Below are 20,679 nucleotides of genomic sequence, written 5' to 3' on the forward strand. Positions count from 1 at the left end.
TATAAATAAAAAAAGACCGTAAACTGTGAAAAATTGCCCGTTTGTCATAAAATTTAGCAAATTAGTAATTTTTCTTCATAAATTTTGGCCAAAATGTATACTGCTACATATCTTTGGTAAAAAATAACCCAAATTAGTGTATATTATTTGGTCTTTGTGAAAGTTATAGAGTCTACAAACTATGGTGCCAATCCCTGAAAATTGATCAATCCGATCACACCTGAAGTACTGACGGCCCATCACATTTCTTGAGATACTAACAAGTCAGAAAAGTACAAATGCCCCCCAAATTACCCCCATTTTAGAAAGTAGACATTCCAAGGTATTAAGTAAATAGCATGGAGAGTAGAGGTTTTTTTTAGTTTAAGTTGTAATTTTTTCCCACAATTCTTTGTAAAATGAAGATTTTATTTTTTTTTTATTTTTTACAAAATGGTCATATTAGCTGGTTATTTCTTTCACAGAGCATATGTATTACAACAAATTACACCCCAAAATACATTCTGCTACTCCTCCTGAGTATGGGGATACCACATGTGAGACTTTTACACAGCCTGGCCACATACAAAGGCCCAACATTGAAGTAGCACCATCAGGCGATCTTCGAGCATAAATTGCACATCTCATTTCTCAACCACCTATTACACTTTTGAAGGCCCTGGAGCACCAGGACAATGTAATTGCTTTCCAAAATGGGGTCATTTTGTGGGCAAACACCCCAATGTATAACCTATGAGGCATAATGAGTCTTTTGAATGGTTATTTTTTTTCAAAAAGTTTTTGGAAAATGTGGAAAAAAAAAGAAAACGCTTTTTTTTTTTTTTTTTTTTTTTTTTACACAAAGTTGTCCATTTATAAAATATTTCCAACACATAGCAAAACTCCTCCTGAGTATGGGGATACCACATGTGTGAGACTTACACAGCTTGGCCACATACAGAGGCCCAACATCCAAGTAGCACCATCAGGCGTTCTAGGAGCATACATTACATATATAATTTCCTGGCAATCATTTTTGAAGGCCCTTCATATTTCTAACACATAGCATGTACATACCAAGAATTACAATCCAAAATAAATTCTATTGCGGAAAGGGGGGGGGGGGGGGGAGTATTACCTGTGCTTTTAGTAGTGTCCACAGAAGAGAACACTGGTCCAGGCAGCAGTCAGGGATGTGCTTAGCGACAGCAATAATAATAATTATGCAGGCAGGAATATTGTCTATGGTCAGCACAAGGATATTGTCAGCACAGCCAAAGCATTTGTCCATAGAAATTGTCCACTCTCCAGCCCTTCATAAACATACTGCCTCTTGCTACAGCTAATTATTTGCATAGGCCAGGTAGCAGGCAGAGGTGTGGTCCGTTCATGCGGCAGGCAAAGGCATGATGGCAGTAAGTCAGCAGCAGGCTGAGGGCCGTAATCGGGTAAGACCTGTGCACAGGGGTAAAGGCTTCGACCCACCCAAATCTCTATGAAGCCTCTGGACTCCAGACCCTAGTCTGGAAATTACGAAACCCGGAGAAAACAAAAAAAATAGTTGTTTTCTCCATCCGGAAAAACTGTTCTGGAGCCCCTCACATATGTGAGACCCCTGTGTACTACAGTAGCAGGGCAACAGATCCGTCCAAGCGGTAGGCAAAAGCATAGTCCATAAAACAGGCCAGGGTCAGTTCACGTGGAAGCAGTCCAAACAGTAGGCAGAGGCATAGTCACAAAACAGGCCAGGGTCAGTTCACGTGGAAGCAGTCTAAACGGTAGGCAGAGGCATAATCAAAAAGCAGACCAGGGTCAGTGCAAGTGGAAGGCAGTGGCATGGTTATTTGGGGAAGCATGGAAATTGGTCAGCACAGATGAAAATGGGGAAATGGTTAAAAATATGGGCTAATATTTTAGGGATGTATGATGAAGTTTGAAGCATTCACCAATGCAAAGGCCAGATTGGGAGGGACACTGGAGACAATGGTAGCTGGTATCTTTTCGAAATCCTGCACATGCAACATCTTTTTTGCCTTCTTCGGCCTGCTTCAGATGGTGGAATGTTGTACAGGAAGTGGCGTTCATGAAATCGGCTAACAGCATCAGAGCAGAGGTCTTCTGGGGGGGGCCCTTTGTTGATAGATGAGGGACGTGACTACTACCTCTCTGAATTTTAGGAAGGGGGTAGGGCTTTCTGTCGATTTGGAGTAGACTATGTAGGACTTATAAATGGCCAAATGGATGAGATACATTGCTACCTTCTTGTACCAGAATCGGGACCTCCTTATTGACAAATAGGGCTGAATCATTTGATCATTGAAATCCACCCGCCCCCAAGATTATAATCTTGGACACATGTCGGCTTTTCAATGGGACCTCATCTTCGCTGAACTACAACTGTAGTGTCATCATCAATGGTGGACATCATGTGCACGTTCCTGTTATCCTTCCACCTCAAGGCCAGCACTTCATTGCATCTTTCCCCCCTTCGCAGCTTTTTGTTTACTATGGATTGTGGGAAGCCCTTCCTATTTTTTCTGGAGGTTTTTGCAATGTATAAGTGTTTGAAAAGGGGCAGGCTGGTATAGAAGTTGTTAAGGTATATATGATATCCTTTTTTCAGAAGTGGGTAAGCCAGATCCCATACGGTTTTTCCAGTTGTGCCCATGTAGGCCGGGCACTCAGGGGGCTGGAGCTGGGAATTTCTTCCCTCATATATGCGGAACGCATAAAGCTATCCTGTGACTCGCTCATAGAGCTTGTAAAATTTTACTCTGTATTTGGCCTTTTTGCTAGGAATATATTGTTTTATTCCTAGCCGGCCTGAAAAGGGTACCAGGGACTCATTCACACATATATGCTTCTTGGGGACAAGGAGTTCTGCAAATCGTTGGGAAAAGAAATTTGTCAGTGGGCGAATTTTATATAGCTTATTGGAATTTGGATGATTGCGGGGAGGGCACTGGGTGTTGTCGTTAAAAAGAAGGAATCTCATATCGGGACCTGGGTATTACGGCAAAATACATGGGCGTGTGGTGGATGGGTTTGGTGGACCAATAGGTAGGTCCTTCATTTTTTTTTGTAAGCCCCATGGTTATGGTGAGGCCCATAAACAATTTGAACTCCTCCAAATTCAGATCTCTCCACTCAAACGTACCGGCATAAGATGATTGGGGGTTGTTGGCAATATACTGCTGGGCATATAAATTCATCTGGTCCACAATGAATTGCAGCAAAGTGTCAGGCAAAAACAGATGAAAGCAATCAATCTCTGTGAAATTTTGGGTGTTGACCTGCACGTTGGAAGGCAGCCATGTTGGTTTGGCAAGACCATCTGGCATGTATGTAGCGGCCCTGGCTCTTGGGGGACGTGACACTCCAGTAGATGGGGGGGGGGGGGGTAGTTGAAACTCCTGTGCTGGTACTGGGCCTTTGTTCTTGGGGCCTATTTCTGGCAGCAGCGCTGGTACTGGGCCTGGGAATATAATCCTGGTTGCTGGCGGCTGCCTGGTTTCCAGAGTGCCGTGCCCTTTTAGGATGGACCCATTCTTCATCCGAATCATTAATACTCTCAATCGGTTCAAATGCCGAATTCAATTCGTAATCAGAATCTGATGAGAACACCCCATACTCTCATCAGTCATGGAGAGGATGTGGAATGCCTCCTCATTGTTATATACTCTTTTGGACAAGGCTGTGTGGCGGGTAGCTGTGCGACGGGTGACAGATGGGTGGCAGGTGAGGGTCACTGATGGGCTGTGCGATGGGTGGCAGGTGACATTCACTGATAGGTGATGATGGTGTGACGGGCGATGGTCACTGATGGGTGACAGGCCACGGATGGTGACAGGCCACGGTCACTGATGGGTGATGGTGCACCGCTGACAGTCACTGATGGGTGACGGGTGATAGGGCAGGTCACTGATGGGTGACAGGGCACGGTCAATGACGGGTGACAGGGCACGATCACTGATGGGTGACAGTTGCACCACTGATGGCAGTCCCTTATGTGACAGGTGCACTTTTATGGGGTGACAGATGACAATTGGGGGGGCGGACAGGTGTGGTGTTGGTGCAGACACTACTAAACATAGATCTGTAACTCACTGCTCCTGGCTCTTCTCTCCTCACAATGGAAACGGTGTGTGAGGAGAGAAGAGCTGGTAACAGTTAGTTACAGCTCTATGTTTACACTTAGTGATCGGCAGTGAATGGATCACAGCTGATCACATAGTACACAGCCCTATAGTACACGCTGCCACCGACGGGTGCGCGCATGCGCCGTGTAAAGTGGGGAGTTACCATCCGTGATCGGCCGTGACTTCATCAAGGCCAATCACGTGGTAGACAGCCATGCCCAATGGCTGTTCACCCCTGTCGGTGACGAGCAGTGTCTCGGTGAAACGCCGCCACCAACAGTACAAGGCTGCGCGCACACGGTCACGCACATGCCCTATTTAAATGGACTCACGTCATATAACGTCCGCCCAGAATGAGAACCTTACCATTCCGTTGTCATAACGGTGGGCGGTAGGCTAGTGGTTAACAACCTGGCTTCAATAGCCATTCCGTCAAATTTAGAGTGTGTTAATTGGGGTGGAATATAGGACCTTGAGACAGATCTGGGCTACGTGGAAGTGTCCATGGTCCATCTTTTGTCATTCTCACAATCTCCAGGAACCAGGGCCTTTTGGGCCAGGCTGGCGCCACCAGAATTTCTGGAGCCCCCCCATTTCCGAATGCTGCACAACAAATGTGGAAGGAGAGGGATCGGAGGGAAAGCATAAATCAGGGGGTACTGTCTCCATGTAACTATCAGAGCATCTGCTCCGATTACCAGAGGATCCCTTGCTCATGACACAAATTGCTGTAGCTTGTTGTTGAACCTGGATGCCAATAGGTTGACCTCTGGCCATCCCCAACGCTGGCAAATTTCCTGGAACACCCCTGGGTGTAGGGACCATTCCCCGGGCAGATCTTCTGGTGGCTGAGATAATCTGCCTTCCAGTTCTCTACTCCCGGGATATGAACTGCCGATATAAAAAAAAAAAAAAAAAAAAAAAAAAAAAAAAAAAAATCGCACATGTCCTTCTACCCAGGCTAGCATGTGGTTCACCTCCCTCAGAATTGAACGACTCCTGGTACCGCCTTGGTGGTTTATATAGGCCACTGCAGTGGCATTGTTGGCTAGTGCTCAAATTTTTTGGGGGGCGCAAACAAAAAAAAAAAAAAAAACACATCAAACGCAGCCACTGTGCCCATCAAACACAGCTACTGTTTGAAACGCTGCCAGTGTGCCCATAATATGCTGCCAGTGTGCCCAAATGCTGCTAGTGTGCCCATTAAGTGCTGCCAGTGTGCCCAACTGCCCAAATGCTGCCAGTGTGCCCCCGCCCGGCACTTACCCTGTGTTTGTGGGGCATCAGGTGACGGTGACGAGCGGGGTCCTTCATGCGTCTCCTCTCCTGTCCTCCCCTGCTGATGCGTCCAATAGCGGCGCCTGTTTCAGCCAATCAGGTGACAGGTAACAGAGCCGAGCACCTGATTGGTGGAGAGGCGGTTCAGTGTTAGGAAAGCGAATGACCCATTTTGCAACCTTAGAGCCTTACTTACCAGCTCCGTTCGGGCCGTGTGTTCCACGGAGCTTCTGACGTCACTTCCGGTTTCCCTCTGGCACAGGGAAACCAGAAATAACCTCTTAACTAGAACAACAAAAGCACCCGCACGTAGTTATACTACGGGCAGAAGTTGTTTGGCGCGATGGAATGCGCCACAAAGCAAGTAAAAATCCTACAAATGAACCTCGTCTGCAATCTCGTGATTGCATTAACGTGGCGCTTCCCATAGTGCACTGTGTTCCCATAGTGCACTGCACTTGTGCGCCCCCTAGGGACGGGCCGCCACCGATTGTCGGACTGAACCCCGATAGGGTGGTCCTGAAGCTCCACCGTCCAGGACCATAGGGCCAGACATACTGCCTGTAATTCCAGGACGTTGATGGGCAGGATCTGTCCGATCCCTGACCATTTCCCCTGAGCTGTGAGCCTTCCTAGGGTCTCTCCCCAGCCTGGAGAGACTGGCATCTGTAGTCAGTACTCCAAGTTACCTGGAAAAAGGATTTTCCCTTTCGCAGGTTCTGATCCTGCAACCACCAGTTTAGGCTTAAGTGTGCACGAGGAGATAAGCACATTGGATAATCCAGGGCTTTTCCTCTTCTGATCCAGGCCAACTGGGCCTTGTTGTAAAGGCCTGGAATGGAACTGGGCATAGGGCACTGCCTCGAAGGAGAATACCATCCTCCCTAGAAGACTTATAAAGAGCCGAATGGAGGGTTGTCTGGTGCCCCTTATCTGAACCCTCAGGGCACAGATCCTTACATGTGGCAAGAATACTCTTGCTTGAGCTGTATCTAGGATCAGACTTAAATACCGTATTTATCGGCGTATAACACGCACTTTTTTCCCCTTAAAATCAGGGGAAAGTCGTGGGTGCGTGTTATACGCCGATCCCCGCTATCGCTATGTGAATGTCGGCGATCGCCGCCGACATTTACATAGCGAGTAGTTTCAAATATGGCGCCGCGGACTTCGGAAGGACTCGGCGGTGCTGAACGAGCGCCGCCGAAATCACAGAGCCGAGATACACATAGTCGGGTGTATTCGGCTCTTTCCGGCGCCGCTCACTGTCACGCCCAGTCCCGCCATTGGACCTGTGTTATGTCCATCATAGGGCGGGACTGGGCGGGACTGTGAGCGGCGCCGGAAAGAGCCGAGAACCCTCGGCTATGTGTATCTCGGCGGCGTTCGTTCACTTCCGCCGGCGCCGAACTCCGCAGCGCCATATTTAAAACTACTTCTATGTGTATGGCGGCGGCGGCAGCGGCAGGAGGCATGGACACTAGGCTGCACTGGGGACAAGGCTGCAGGGACAAGGCTGCACTGGGGACAAGGCTGCATTGATAAGGCTGCACTGGGGACAAGGCTGCATTGATAAGGCTGCACTGGGGACAAGGCTGCATTGACAAGGCTGCACTGGGGACAAGGCTGCATTGGGGACAAGGCTGCACTGACAAGGCTGCACTGGGGACAAGGCTGCAATGACACTGAAAAGGCTGCAGATGAACACTGAAAAGGCTGCATTGATGGGCATTTTAATGTAAGTTTCTTTTCCTTAAACTTCCCTCCTAAAAGTTTTTTTCCTTAAAATTCTCTCCTAAACTTGGGGTGCGTGTTATACGCCGGCGCGTGTTATACGCCGATAAATACGGTACTTTAGACTTTGAGCAGGTTTCAAGGCTGACTTTTTGGTATTTATGATCCAGCCTAAGCTTTTCAAATACTGCACTGTGCATAGTATGCTCTGTTCTAGAGCCTGTAATGAGCGATCTCTGAGTAGGAGGTCGTCCAGATAGTCGAGCACTAGGATCCCTTGGGCCCTTAGCCACTTGCCCACAAGGCCAATTCTGACATTTCTCCCCTATATGTAAAATTCATAATTTTTTTGCTAGAAAATTACATAGAACCCCCAAACATTATGTATGTTTTTTTTTAGCATATACCCAAGAGAATACAATGGCGGTCATTGCAACTTTATCTCGCACAGTATTTGCGCAGCAATTTTTCAAATGCGTTTTTTTGGAAAAAAAAAAAAAAACTTTCATGCAAAAAACAAAAAAAAAAAACCAGTAAAGGTAGCCCGATTTTTTTGCATAATGTCAAAGATGAAGTTGCGTCGAGTAAATAGATACCAAACATGTCACGCTTCAAAATGGCGCACGCTCGTGGAATGGCACCAAACTTCGGTACTTAAAAATCGCCATAGGCGACACGTTAAAATATTTTACTGTTTACATGTTTTGAGTTACAGAGGAGGTCTAGGGCTAGAATTATTGCTCTCGCTCTAACGTTTGTGGCGACACCTCACATGTTTGGTTTCAACACTGTTTTCATATGTGGGTGGGACTTATGTATGCATTCGTTTCTGCGTACGAGCACACTGCGAGCGACAGAGGCACTTTAAATTTTGGGGTTTTTTTTATTGTTAATTTTACTTAAGATTTTCTAATTTGACACTTAAAAAAAAAAATGTTTTGATCACTTATTCCTATTACAAGGCATGTAAACATGCCTTGTAATAGGAATATGGCATGACAGGACCTCTTTACAGTGAGATATGGGGTCAATAAGACCCCACATCTCACCCCCAGGATGGGAAGCCTAAAATTAAAAAAAAAAAAAAAAAAGGAATCACGGCTTCCCAGCCGAGGCGGTGTGTTTTTTTTTTTAATGCAGAGGCCGGGCGTGATGTCATAACATCGTGCCCGGCCTCACTCAGATGATCAGAGAGACTCCGGCGACCATCTGGTCCGCCAGAAATCTCTATGGTGGACACCCGGGGCCAGCAGATCCGTTCTCCGACTTACCGATCGCAGAGCTGAGTGGGTAGAAGCACCAGAGGGAGACGGGAGGGGGGGGATGTCTCCTCTCGCCACCCATAAAAACGATCTAGCGGCTGACCAGCTGCTATGATCATTCTTATGGTGTAGGAAATTGCCGGCTGAAAACGCCGATATCTGAATGATGCCTGTAGCTTCAGGCATCATTCAGATATACCACCACAAAGCCCAGGACGTCCATGGACGTTGAGCTGTCGGCAAGTGGTTAAAAGACCCAGTACTGATGCTAAGACCTTTGTGAACATCCGGGGAGCTGTAGCCAGCCCAAAGGGTAGATCCAGACTGAAAATGACATTCCTCTACTGCAAAAATGTAGGAATCTCTAATCTCTAATGAGGCTGAAGGACAGGTATGTGTAAATACACGTCTTTTATATCGATAGAGGCTAGAAGTCTCCCCTCTGGAGTGAGGCTACTACTGAGCGGACAGACTATCCGAAAGGACTGTCATACTTACAAACTGTCACGAATTTCCCGGGACATTCCCGGGATTTAGACCCTTTTCCCGGATTTAGCCATTCCCAGGAAATGTCCCGGGAAATTCTTATTTTAAACAATTTTTTTTTTTTTTTTCACCACCAGAGGTCTGTGGCCGACGGAGACAATGTCTCCACCTGCCGCCATTTTCCTGAAGACCAAATTACTGTTTAGCAATGGCCGGGTGGCTGCCAATAGAATTTGAGCTGTGGCACCGCCCACCTCCCGCCCCGCCGCGGTCTGTCTGTGACCTGATGTGGGAAGAGGCGGGGGAGGGCGGCACCGCAGCTTAACTGCTATTGGCAGCCACCCGGATATTTTGTCCCATTTCTATTTAGTAATGGCGGCGGAGAGAGTCTCGACTGCTGGGAATGCCTGATGTAAGTAAGGGGGGGGACTCCGCTGGCAATGCCTGATGTAAGTAAGGGGGGGGACTCCGCTGGCAATGCCTGATGTAAGTAAGGGGGGGGGGACTCCGCTGGCAATGCCTGATGTAAGGGGGGGGGACTCCGCTGGCAATGCCTGATGTAAGGGGGGGGGACTCCGCTGGCAATGCCTGATGTAAGGGGGGGGACTCCGCTGGCAATGCCTGATGTAAGGGGGGGGGGACTCCGCTGGCAATGCCTGATGTAAGGGGGGGGGGACTCCGCTGGCAATGCCTGATGTAAGGGGGGGGGACTCCGCTGGCAATGCCTGATGTAAGGGGGGGGGACTCCGCTGGCAATGCCTGATGTAAGGGGGGGGGACTCCGCTGGCAATGCCTGATGTAAGGGGGGGGGACTCCGCTGGCAATGCCTGATGTAAGGGGGGGGGACTCCGCTGGCAATGCCTGATGTAAGGGGGGGGGACTCCGCTGGCAATGCCTGATGTAAGGGGGGGGGACTCCGCTGGCAATGCCTGATGTAAGGGGGGGGGACTCCGCTGGCAATGCCTGATGTAAGGGGGGGGGACTCCGCTGGCAATGCCTGATGTAAGGGGGGGGGACTCCGCTGGCAATGCCTGATGTAAGGGGGGGGGACTCCGCTGGCAATGCCTGATGTAAGGGGGGGGGACTCCGCTGGCAATGCCTGATGTAAGGGGGGGGGACTCCGCTGGCAATGCCTGATGTAAGGGGGGGGGACTCCGCTGGCAATGCCTGATGTAAGGGGGGGGGACTCCGCTGGCAATGCCTGATGTAAGGGGGGGGGACTCCGCTGGCAATGCCTGATGTAAGGGGGGGGGACTCCGCTGGCAATGCCTGATGTAAGGGGGGGGGACTCCGCTGGCAATGCCTGATGTAAGGGGGGGGGACTCCGCTGGCAATGCCTGATGTAAGGGGGGGGGACTCCGCTGGCAATGCCTGATGTAAGGGGGGGGACTCCGCTGGCAATGCCTGATGTAAGGGGGGGGGACTCCGCTGGCAATGCCTGATGTAAGGGGGGGGACTCCGCTGGCAATGCCTGATGTAAGGGGGGGGGACTCCGCTGGCAATGCCTGATGTAAGGGGGGGGGACTCCGCTGGCAATGCCTGATGTAAGGGGGGGGGACTCCGCTGGCAATGCCTGATGTAAGGGGGGGGGACTCCGCTGGCAATGCCTGATGTAAGGGGGGGGGACTCCGCTGGCAATGCCTGATGTAAGGGGGGGGGACTCCGCTGGCAATGCCTGATGTAAGGGGGGGGGACTCCGCTGGCAATGCCTGATGTAAGGGGGGGGGACTCCGCTGGCAATGCCTGATGTAAGGGGGGGGGACTCCGCTGGCAATGCCTGATGTAAGGGGGGGGACTCCGCTGGCAATGCCTGATGTAAGGGGGGGGACTCCGCTGGCAATGCCTGATGTAAGGGGGGGGACTCCGCTGGCAATGCCTGATGTAAGGGGGGGGACTCCGCTGGCAATGCCTGATGTAAGGGGGGGACTCCCCTGGCAATGCCTGATGTAAGGGGGGGGGACTCCGCTGGCAATGCCTGATGTAAGGGGGGGGGGGACTCCGCTGGCCATGCCTGATGTAAGGGGGGGGACTCCGCTGGCCATGCCTGATGTAAGGGGGGGGGACTCCGCTGGCAATGCCTGATGTAAGGGGGGGGGGACTCCGCTGGCAATGCCTGATGTAAGGGGGGGGGGACTCCGCTGGCAATGCCTGATGTAAGGGGGGGGGGGGACTCCGCTGGCAATGCCTGATGTAAGGGGGGGGACTCCGTTGGCAATGCCTGATGTAAGGGGGGGGACTCCGTTGGCAATGCCTGATGTAAGGGGGGGGGACTCCGCTGGCAATGCCTGATGTAAGGGGGGGGGGACTCCGCTGGCAATGCCTGATGTAAGGGGGGGGGACTCCGCTGGCAATGCCTGATGTAAGGGGGGGGGACTCCGCTGGCAATGCCTGATGTAAGGGGGGGGGACTCCGCTGGCAATGCCTGATGTAAGGGGGGGGGACTCCGCTGGCCATGCCTGATGTAAGGGGGGGGGGACTCCGCTGGCAATGCCTGATGTAAGGGGGGGGGGGGGACTCCGCTGGCAATGCCTGATGTAAGGGGGGGGGGACTCCGCTGGCAATGCCTGATGTAAGGGGGGGGACTCCGCTGGCAATGCCTGATGTAAGGGGGGGGGACTCCGCTGGCAATGCCTGATGTAAGGGGGGGGGACTCCGCTGGCAATGCCTGATGTAAGGGGGGGGGACTCCGCTGGCAATGCCTGATGTAAGGGGGGGGGGGACTCCGCTGGCAATGCCTGATGTAAGGGGGGGGGGACTCCGCTGGCAATGCCTGATGTAAGGGGGGGGACTCCGCTGGCAATGCCTGATGTAAGGGGGGGGGACTCCGCTGGCAATGCCTGACGTAAGGGGGGAGTCAGCTGGCAATGCCTGATGTAAGGGAGGAGTCAGCTGGAAATGCCTGATGTAAGGGGGGACTCTGCTGGGGACACCTGATGGCATCTGGTGGCAGGTGACACGCTCAGGGCTTCCACTGATTCTGCATTATGGGGAGTTAAATAATTTCATTCTATATTACAATGTAATAATAGAAATAATGCACTTCAATCATCCTGACACCACAGCAACCTTGGTGTCGGGATGATTGGAGCACTAACACCAGGTGTTTGGAGTATCTTTATCTGCCGATTTGTTAAACTTTCTGGAATACACATATATTTCTACTGTTGTGTAGGATCTGGGCCTGCTATCACTCCATCCCTCTTTCTTTCTCTGTTTTTCTCTCCCTCTTTCTTTCTTTCTTTCTTCCTCCACCCCTCATTCATCTCAAAAATGTGTCTCGAATTTTTGAATTTTTTTTGCAATGTTGGCAACTATGGACTGTATCAGTAGGATACTTTTTCAGGGATCTTAGGTCCAAAACGGGCCTTGTGTCCCAGTTTGGTTTCTGAACCGTAAAACAGGTTTGAGTAAAACCCTGTGTCCCTTTCGGATAATGGAACCTCTACAATCACTCCTTGATGCACTAGATGATGTAGTATTCTATTTGAGTTTCTGTTTATTGTTTTTTTCCCTCTTTCTATAGTGACTGTATAGTACAGGGGAACATTTAACTTAATCTAGCTTAGAAATTGTGCATATTATTTGTTGATAATGGCAGCCATGTCCTCTCTAGAAAAGTTTGTAGCAACGTATACTCTTAAATATAAGAGCAATGAATTTGCATGTGATGCTAGATTACAAAGTTCGCCTTGGGACTATGTCCAAGAGTTATTTGAAGAACAATTTAAAACAACCAAAAAGGATAAAAAGCTCAAAAGTTTAGCTGTAGCAGGCATGTATTCGGCTTGCATGGCTATGAATGCTAAAATACAGCAATTAGAAGATATAGTCTATAATAAAAATATTACAATTTCTGAGAGGGAAAATACAGCTTTACATAACCAAGTGCAAGCCTTAATTACCCTTAATCAAATGGTTAATGCCTCACAGGAGGAAAATGTAAAAAATTACAAAATTGGCTCAAAACGAAGTGGTACAATATACGTAAAAACATGCTAGCTAAAGTTGAAACTGAACTGGACCACATAACGATTGCATATAAAGTAGTCCAAAATCAGTTACATGAAGCTAAGCAAGGAAAAAGTATAGGTCACACACATTGCACGCAAACAGAGTCACAGTTGCTACAAACAATTTCAATTCTTAAAGGACAGGTGGCTATGGCTAGCAGATGTGAACATACTAATGCTACAGCACCTACTTGTGCCTATGAAATTGGGGACACAGAGGAATATGAAGAGTACTGGGGAGGTGAAGATATGGGTCCTAATTCTACTTTTCCTGTGGCGATGGGAGAAATCGCGGAGCCACAGGAAAATCGAGAATGCACCATGGTCACAGACCCACCAAACAATGGGGACCAGCTATCCACAAATGAGGAGCAAGACAAGTTCCCCATCACGGGTAGGATCCAGACCCTCTCCTCAAGGAAATCAAACATGTTTGGGGTTTGATAGTGAAGGAAGTGAGGGGATTTCACATGTATATCCAATTCAACCGGTAAAAACCCTCAGGAGTGTGGCTGCTTTCATTGGCAAAATTAAAACTAATGAACACATTCCACCCGCAACCAATGTACAACAGAGCTGTGAGCTCTTAGATGGGAGAAGGCCTAGTGGCCAGGTTAAGGCATCTTCCAGCCCAGGGCAGCATGTGCAATCTACACATACCATAGATTGTAATGCAATTAACACACTTGGCCAACATAGTCACAAGGATTTGCATAAAAGGGGGCCGACTTATGGAGTAAGCCCTCCAATCATGATCCAAGCTAGGCCAACCAATGAGACATCAGCTTGGTTTGATATACTCAGAGCCAAGGGGGAGGTATCGCTCTCTTTCTGATAGACCAGCAAGCTGAAAGGAACTTTGGTGAGGATGGATAATTATGGGAAAGGAATGCCCTTTTACTTGTAACTAAATATGTGTGTAGATTACTGTATTGAGGAATATACCCTGTATTCCTTCATGTAAATACTTTATTTCAACCTAATATTTTCTTCCTTGGTGTAAGAAGATAGATAGATGATTGTGCATTAGCTAGACTTTCAACTGCTTCCTAATAAATGTTATTATATTTTAAGCTTTCACTCTTGGTCGAAAAGAACTCTTATTTAACCCATATCATATCTATGAGATATGAAAAATCTTAAATATAGATTTTTCAGGGTAACAACCTGAAGCAATAAGTTTATTTTGGAGGATCCGAGGGAGCGCTGCATCTTAAAAAACCTGAGGGGGATCCCCCCCCGCAATTCTAGCTTGTAACTGCAAGATAATTGAGGTTACCCGCTCGTCCTGAATTATTGTTTTCCAAATGTTCGCAAAGTGCAGCAGCCTTCCCCCCACTCAATGGAGTGGGGGCGTCCCCTCAAAAGCAGGGCTTGGTGCTGGGTTTAGAAGAATCTTGGACCCAGTGCTTCCTCTGGCTCTGCAGCTTGCCCCTGGCCCTAGCACCCAGTTGGCGGCGGAACCGCCTTGACGCCGAGACATTTGAGGAAGCTGTCCCTGAGGTTTTAAACAAGGTATGTCTGGTGCTTTTCTTCACAAGAAATAGAGAACCCTTTCCTCCGGAAATATTTTGGATATATTTGTCCAAATGATCACCAAACAAATGTTCCCCATGAAAAGGGAAACCTACCAATAACTTTTTACAAGGAAGCTCGGCTGACCAGTTCTTAAGCCACAAGAGTCTGCGCATATGTACAGACGAGAGAGCCGAAACGAGAAACCTGCTGTATTGAATCCTTTAAGGCAGGGATCCTCAAACTACGGCCCTCCAGCTGTTGCGGAACTACACATCCCATGAGGCATTGTAAAACTCTGACATTCAGAGACATGACTAGGCATGATGGGAATTTTAGCTCTTGAACAACTGGAGGGCCATAGTTTGAAGACCCTTGCTTTAAGGCGTCAATAGCAAAACACAGCGCTCAAGAAATCTGTCTTACGTTCAGGCAGATCATCCTCCTGGATACGCCTATCAGGCCTTTTGACCTGATCCTTTACAGACTGGCAGATACCAATTGCTGCAACAGCTGGCTGAATTGCTGAACTGGCCAAAGAAAAGGAAGCCTTTAATAATGACTCCAATTTTTTGTCAACAGGGTCTTTCAAACCCTGTGCATTATCTACCGGACAAGTTAAGTTCTTGTTTAAGTTAGTGACTGCTGCATCTACTGCTGGCATGCTCCATTTTTTTAATGAACTTTTTATCCATGGGATATAAAAGAGAAAACCTCTTAGGAGGAACAAAAATCCTGTCAGGATGTTCCCAATTAGCATACACTGCCTATTCCAACAGGGGTTGAAGAGGGAAAGCCTGTGCGGCCTGAAGAGGCCTCAGGGATCCCAAAGAGGACCAGGGGGGCTCAGCCACCTCTGCAAGAGGCAACGTAAAGGCAGAACAAACTATTACAGTCAGAGTCAGGATCAAAAGCCTCTGCGACAGAGGCAGACATCAACTGAATATCTTCTTGTCCAGATTGCTCGGAAGCAGACTCATCTGCCGGGCCCTACCACAGAGTCCTGAGCTTTAAGCTCTTCCCCATCCTCAGCCCATTTCTGCTCCAGACTAGACTCTGGGGAGGGGGATCTGTCATGTTTCCTGCTGCCCTGCTGGATGGAGCCAATCATGCCAGCAATCTGGCTAGGGCCGAGGACAGTTCATCCTTAGTGATAAAGAGCGAATCAGCAGCGTTGACTATAGGCACAATACCAAATAGGCGCAGCGGTTCAGATTGCCCAGAAGCCTGGTCTTTCAGGGGATACAACACTAGGGATATGACTAGGTTCGTCAGGAACTACTGATGACATCAGTGTGCCTGTAGCGTTAGTCCAGCTCCTCTTTTTTGAAGACATTTACCAGCAACAAAAAGAGAGTACTTGGGTGTAGTATTAAAACACCTCAGAAGGGAGACCCTTTAATAGGGCTCGCCAAGCCCCTATACAACAATCCTGCTAAGCACCTTTAGCCTGCCAAGCAACACTTGGTGACTCACGTGACCAGAGTAAGGAAAAATGAACCGCTGCAATTGTCTGTTCGGAGCCTGCTCTGTGTCCCACAGCTGCCTTCTGGAAGCACCGCATGCTTGGCCTACACAGCTTAAAAAAGCTGGGTGTGCGCCGGAACATTCTGTGCGTGCGTACGCACGCACGCACGCACGCATGCGGCTGTATTCGCATATTGCGCGAATCCTCGTGCACCCAGATAAAAGGCTACTGTGCATGTGTGGTGAAGCTGCTAACTGAGCATCGTGGCACTTTTGCGAACGTAAGTGCGCCCTGGTGAACCAAGGCAAAATGGAGCACTATCGTGCACCATCATACGGGTAAAAAACAGCCAAACACAAGCAGAAAAAAAAAAAAAGAAAATACACAACTAGCCTAAAACTCCCCCCGTCTGGTCACTACACACAGGTGCCCAGCCTCTAGCTAGTTTGACTGATTGGTACAATTACTGGGATATCCCACAATAAAAAAGGAAAGGGGTTTCACTTACCCGTCCAGGCACAGTGCAGCTTAGAAACTAAGAGCCCAATCTTCACCCTCCACACCAGGTTCCTGTCACTTGAGAACCTTCAAGGACTGGGTACCCTTTTCATGTTTAGGGTCCACTCCCTTGGACCTGTACAGCACTCTGCTGGAATGCCTTAGCGCTGTGGTGTCCAGGATTCCACGTTGCGGGGTCCGGTGCCCAGAGACCGCATTACAGGCAAAACCTCACAGGATCTTGAGTCTTCTTTGTGAGGCTTGGGTACCATTTTCTAAGTATATAAAGCCTGTGGCAAATGGACCCAATCGGTCAAGCCCTTGATTCATTTAAGAACCGTTTGTGGGACTAGAGACCTGGAGCTCAGATAGACCAAACAAACCATGCCATCCACCTTGCAGACACTGGTAAAAAAGTGCTTCCTGTGTGGGATGGGTTATATAGGGGATCATTTCCTGTCTAAAGACCTTTGGTCTGCCAGTGTCCATTCACCTGGAGATGGAGTATAACCCAGTAGGTAATGAATATTAGCCTGACTCTGTGTCCCATGAGGTATGAAAAAGAAAGGATTTTGGGATGTTTCTAATATTAAGACAGACTTTTTCTTTTTGATCACTAAACCCTGTATTAATGTATACATACACAGATTTAGAATACTTTATTAATCCCAAAGGGAAGTTATTACATTTAGTATCAAATACTATAACACTTAAACAGTCTAGCTGAAGTAAACCTAAAAACCGTCTTAAAGCCGAGTTCCACCCAAAAGTGGAACTTCTGCTCATCTTCTCTCATCCACGCTTGGCACCTTGGGGGGAGCAGGTACCTGTTTTTTTGTTTTTTTACAGGTACACTGTCCCCACTTCCAGGAGACTGGGCCGTGGGGAATTGCATCAGCAGCTAGGTTCCCCTCCTGCACCTCTTCTGCCGGGCCAGTGAGAGAGCGCAGCAAGCTTCGCACATGCTCAGTAGGGACCCAGTCATGAAGTCAAAAGGCTACACTGCTGGGTTCCCTTACCTGCAATGACGACGGCAGCACCCGACCAGCCAATGTAAACATCGGCTGTGGTGCCAACATTGCTGGAGGACAGGACAGGTAAGCGTCCTAATGTTAAAAGTCAGCAGCTACAGTATGGGGCAGGCAGAACTCCGCTTTAATGCAATATAAGAAATGCACGAGAGAGATATTATTACCATCTTTACATACCTTTGTCTTCCTGGATTTATTGAAAACGTATCTACATCGTTGTCAAATGAAGTGGCAATATCATCAAGGCACCCATTGTCTCCAAAAGCCCCCCACTCCATATTGATACACATCCGTCCCTCGCCACCTTCCAACACTTCCACATTCCTCATCTCTTCCATATAACAAGCATTAGTCCCTGTTCCTATAAAAGACAAGAAACTTCAGCCATTAAATCCAAATGTGCATAACATAAAAATTCACCCAATTTGATGGCCTGTGCTAAACTATAGTTTATATACAGCACATCTTACCAACAATCAGTCCAATTTCACAGGCTGTATCATCATATCCACAGGACATCATTGTTCCTACTGTATCATTCACCAATGCTACCACACGGAAATCATGATTCTGCCAAATAAAATTCACCATTAATAGCAGGTTGGGATTTCATACACAAGGAAGACAAAGTGAAAGTATAACGCATACATTTTTTCGGTTGGCTGCCTCCCTAAGAAGCCTGACAACATCTTCCCCCACACATCCAGATGCGCTGAAACCCTTTGTCCATGAAATTAGGATGCCCTGGAAAAGAAACAGCATACAAAAGCATTAAAGGAATTTTTCCCAGACAACCACACAGAGGTTCCAATTGTTACTTCCTATTCTTAAAATATATTAGTTTTCCGGTTTACCCTCTTGCTTTAATACTTTTATTTCCCTTACCTAGAACAAAAAAGTATGAAAATAAGGATGACGGACTCCAATTTTACAGATATGCATGCTCATTCCTGGTCAGTCGCACTTTGTGTACAGCAGCTACAGTCTTTTCGCATATATATTTTTTCCACAGCGCAAGTTTGTTTATTTATATATTTTTTCGTTCCTAGTCAGTGACTCAAGGCTTATTGAACCTACTTGGTCAATGTACTAATCAGACAGCCAGCATATTCAGGGGCTAGCCAATGGCAGCCCCATGTGTCTATCAGGAAAGGGTTGCTTTTATTACATTTCTGAAGGGTACACACACTCAAAACTGACTATTTAGCTCCAAATGGACCTGAATATAAATGTGAAAAAAACTTTCCAAGCTATCCCTGTGTATAAACCACCAATTACTCAACTCTATATACTATAGGAAGCAGTTAGCACCACTATGTATCCAACCACCTGTACAAAAAATGCAATAAAAATATATACTGTATATAGTCACAAAAAAAGTGTGGCACTTGCCTTCAATATAGTGCATTTATATTATAGCGCATAAATAAATATCAAGTCCATCTTTCTTTTAAGTCTATATACAGACCATAAATAAATTGAAAAAAGGGTTGTAATCCCATGCACCAAAAACTCTTCGGTAATTGCCTTTCATCACCACAGTGCCCTTCACCCCACCTGTGGGTGTCCTCTCACCTGCTTGAATGGACTTCACTAATTAAAAGAGGTCTATATGCGCTTTGCTGTGTTATAAGTGGCAGCGCTCCCACTGGCTGTACTCTCCAAATCTGTAGCTCTTAGCATGGTGTCAATCCTATAGGAGGCAAGAGGACCAAGAACCATAGTGCGAATCGCTAATAAAAAGTATTGATTTCCATATATAAATTCACTCACAATTTAGAAGTAAAAAACAGGCATTTCACAATACAATCCTTGGCAAACACAGCTCCACCTAGTCCCAGAGGGATTATGTCACCGCCCACCTCACACGTAGCGCCCAATGGGGTTTCTCAAAGCCTGAACCTTTGAGAAAGCCCATTGGGTGCATTCAAACAGGTGAGAGGACACCCATATGTGGGGTGAAGGGCACTATGGTCATCAGAGGCAATTACTGAAGAATTTTTGGTGTATGGGATTGCAACCCTTTTTCACAGACATTGATTCATGGACTGTGTGTGTAATATAATATTATATATATATATATATATATATATATATATATATATATTATATATATATATATATATATATATATATATATATATATATATATACATATACATATACATACACACATATACACATACACATACACACATACACACTTTTTTTTTTTAAAGAAAGATAAGCATAAATTTACTTGCGTAAATGTATTATATGTAGATGATTTTTACATGGTTTTCAGACATTTATGTTCTATAATTTGAATGCACTAAATTGAAGGAGAGCGCTGCTCTTTTTTCGTGACTCTAACTGGACCTTCATTTTGATGTTCAGATCATCATTTTATTCCTCTCACGGCTCTCCTGTGATCTTTTTTGCAGGTCTGGAAGATCTTGCGCATGCCAGTAGATGGCATCTGGAAAACGTTTATACAAAACAATAGGTTTTGGTAGACTAAAAATGAATCAAAATGTTAGGAATACTTAAAACCAACTTTAATTTTTTTTTTTTTTTTGGCAATTAGACTATATAGGAGGTAATTGCCTAGTTCTTGGGGTACATCAGGACATTCTATTACTGAAGGAGCTTAATATGATGCATATTAGTAGATGGACAGTACATCGCAAGCATCTTACCTGATCAAGGCTTGTCTGTTTACAGGGAAAGGAAAATGTGAAGCCTAATGGTAGTTTCTTTCCCAGAAGACCATTTTCTTTCTGAAATTCTGTGATGCAGTCCACAATGTGGTCAAACAGCTGCAGAGAGCCAAGATTAAAACAGTCACAATTCAAATTTTTGTGGCGCTATTTCAAATTGCACTCATACCCCTTAAAATTTTCCCCATTTTTCATGTTACAACCAAAAACATAAATGTATTTTATTGGGATTTTATGTGATGTGCCACTTTGTGTTGGTCTATAATTGAGAAGTGGAAGGTAAATTATAAATTGTTTTCCAATTTTTTTTATAAATATCTGAAAAGTGTGGCATGCATTTGTGTTCAGCCCTCCTGAGTCAATACTTTGTAGAACTACCTTTCGCTGCAATAACAGTTGCAAGTCTTTTTGGGTATGTCTCTACCACCTTTGCACATCTAGAGTGAAATCTTTGCCCATTCTTCTTTGCAAAATAGCTCAAACTGTCAGATTGAATGGAGAGAGTCTGAACAGCAATTTTCCAGCCACAGATTCTCAATTGCATTTAGGTCTGGACTTTAACTGAGCCATTCTAAACCAT

At 47.0% G+C, this 20,679-nt stretch overlaps 1 protein-coding gene across 2 annotated transcripts in view; it reads right to left on the reverse strand.

Moving 5' to 3' along the window:
* Positions 1 to 20,679, reverse strand: part of HK3 (hexokinase 3) — a 172,434-nt gene that overhangs the window by 9,792 nt on the left and 141,963 nt on the right. For both annotated transcript variants that reach the window (XM_073620473.1, XM_073620474.1), the window contains exons 13-16: positions 20,079 to 20,198; positions 18,049 to 18,144; positions 17,871 to 17,970; positions 17,578 to 17,761 (exon numbers count right to left, since the gene is read on the reverse strand). In XM_073620473.1, the coding sequence (XP_073476574.1) occupies positions 17,578 to 17,761; positions 17,871 to 17,970; positions 18,049 to 18,144; positions 20,079 to 20,198 (500 nt within the window). The remainder of the gene's footprint in view (positions 1 to 17,577; positions 17,762 to 17,870; positions 17,971 to 18,048; positions 18,145 to 20,078; positions 20,199 to 20,679) is intronic.

The sequence above is a fragment of the Aquarana catesbeiana genome, linkage group LG03 (assembly GCF_042186555.1).
Source record: "Aquarana catesbeiana isolate 2022-GZ linkage group LG03, ASM4218655v1, whole genome shotgun sequence".
NCBI lineage: Eukaryota > Metazoa > Chordata > Amphibia > Anura > Ranidae > Aquarana > Aquarana catesbeiana.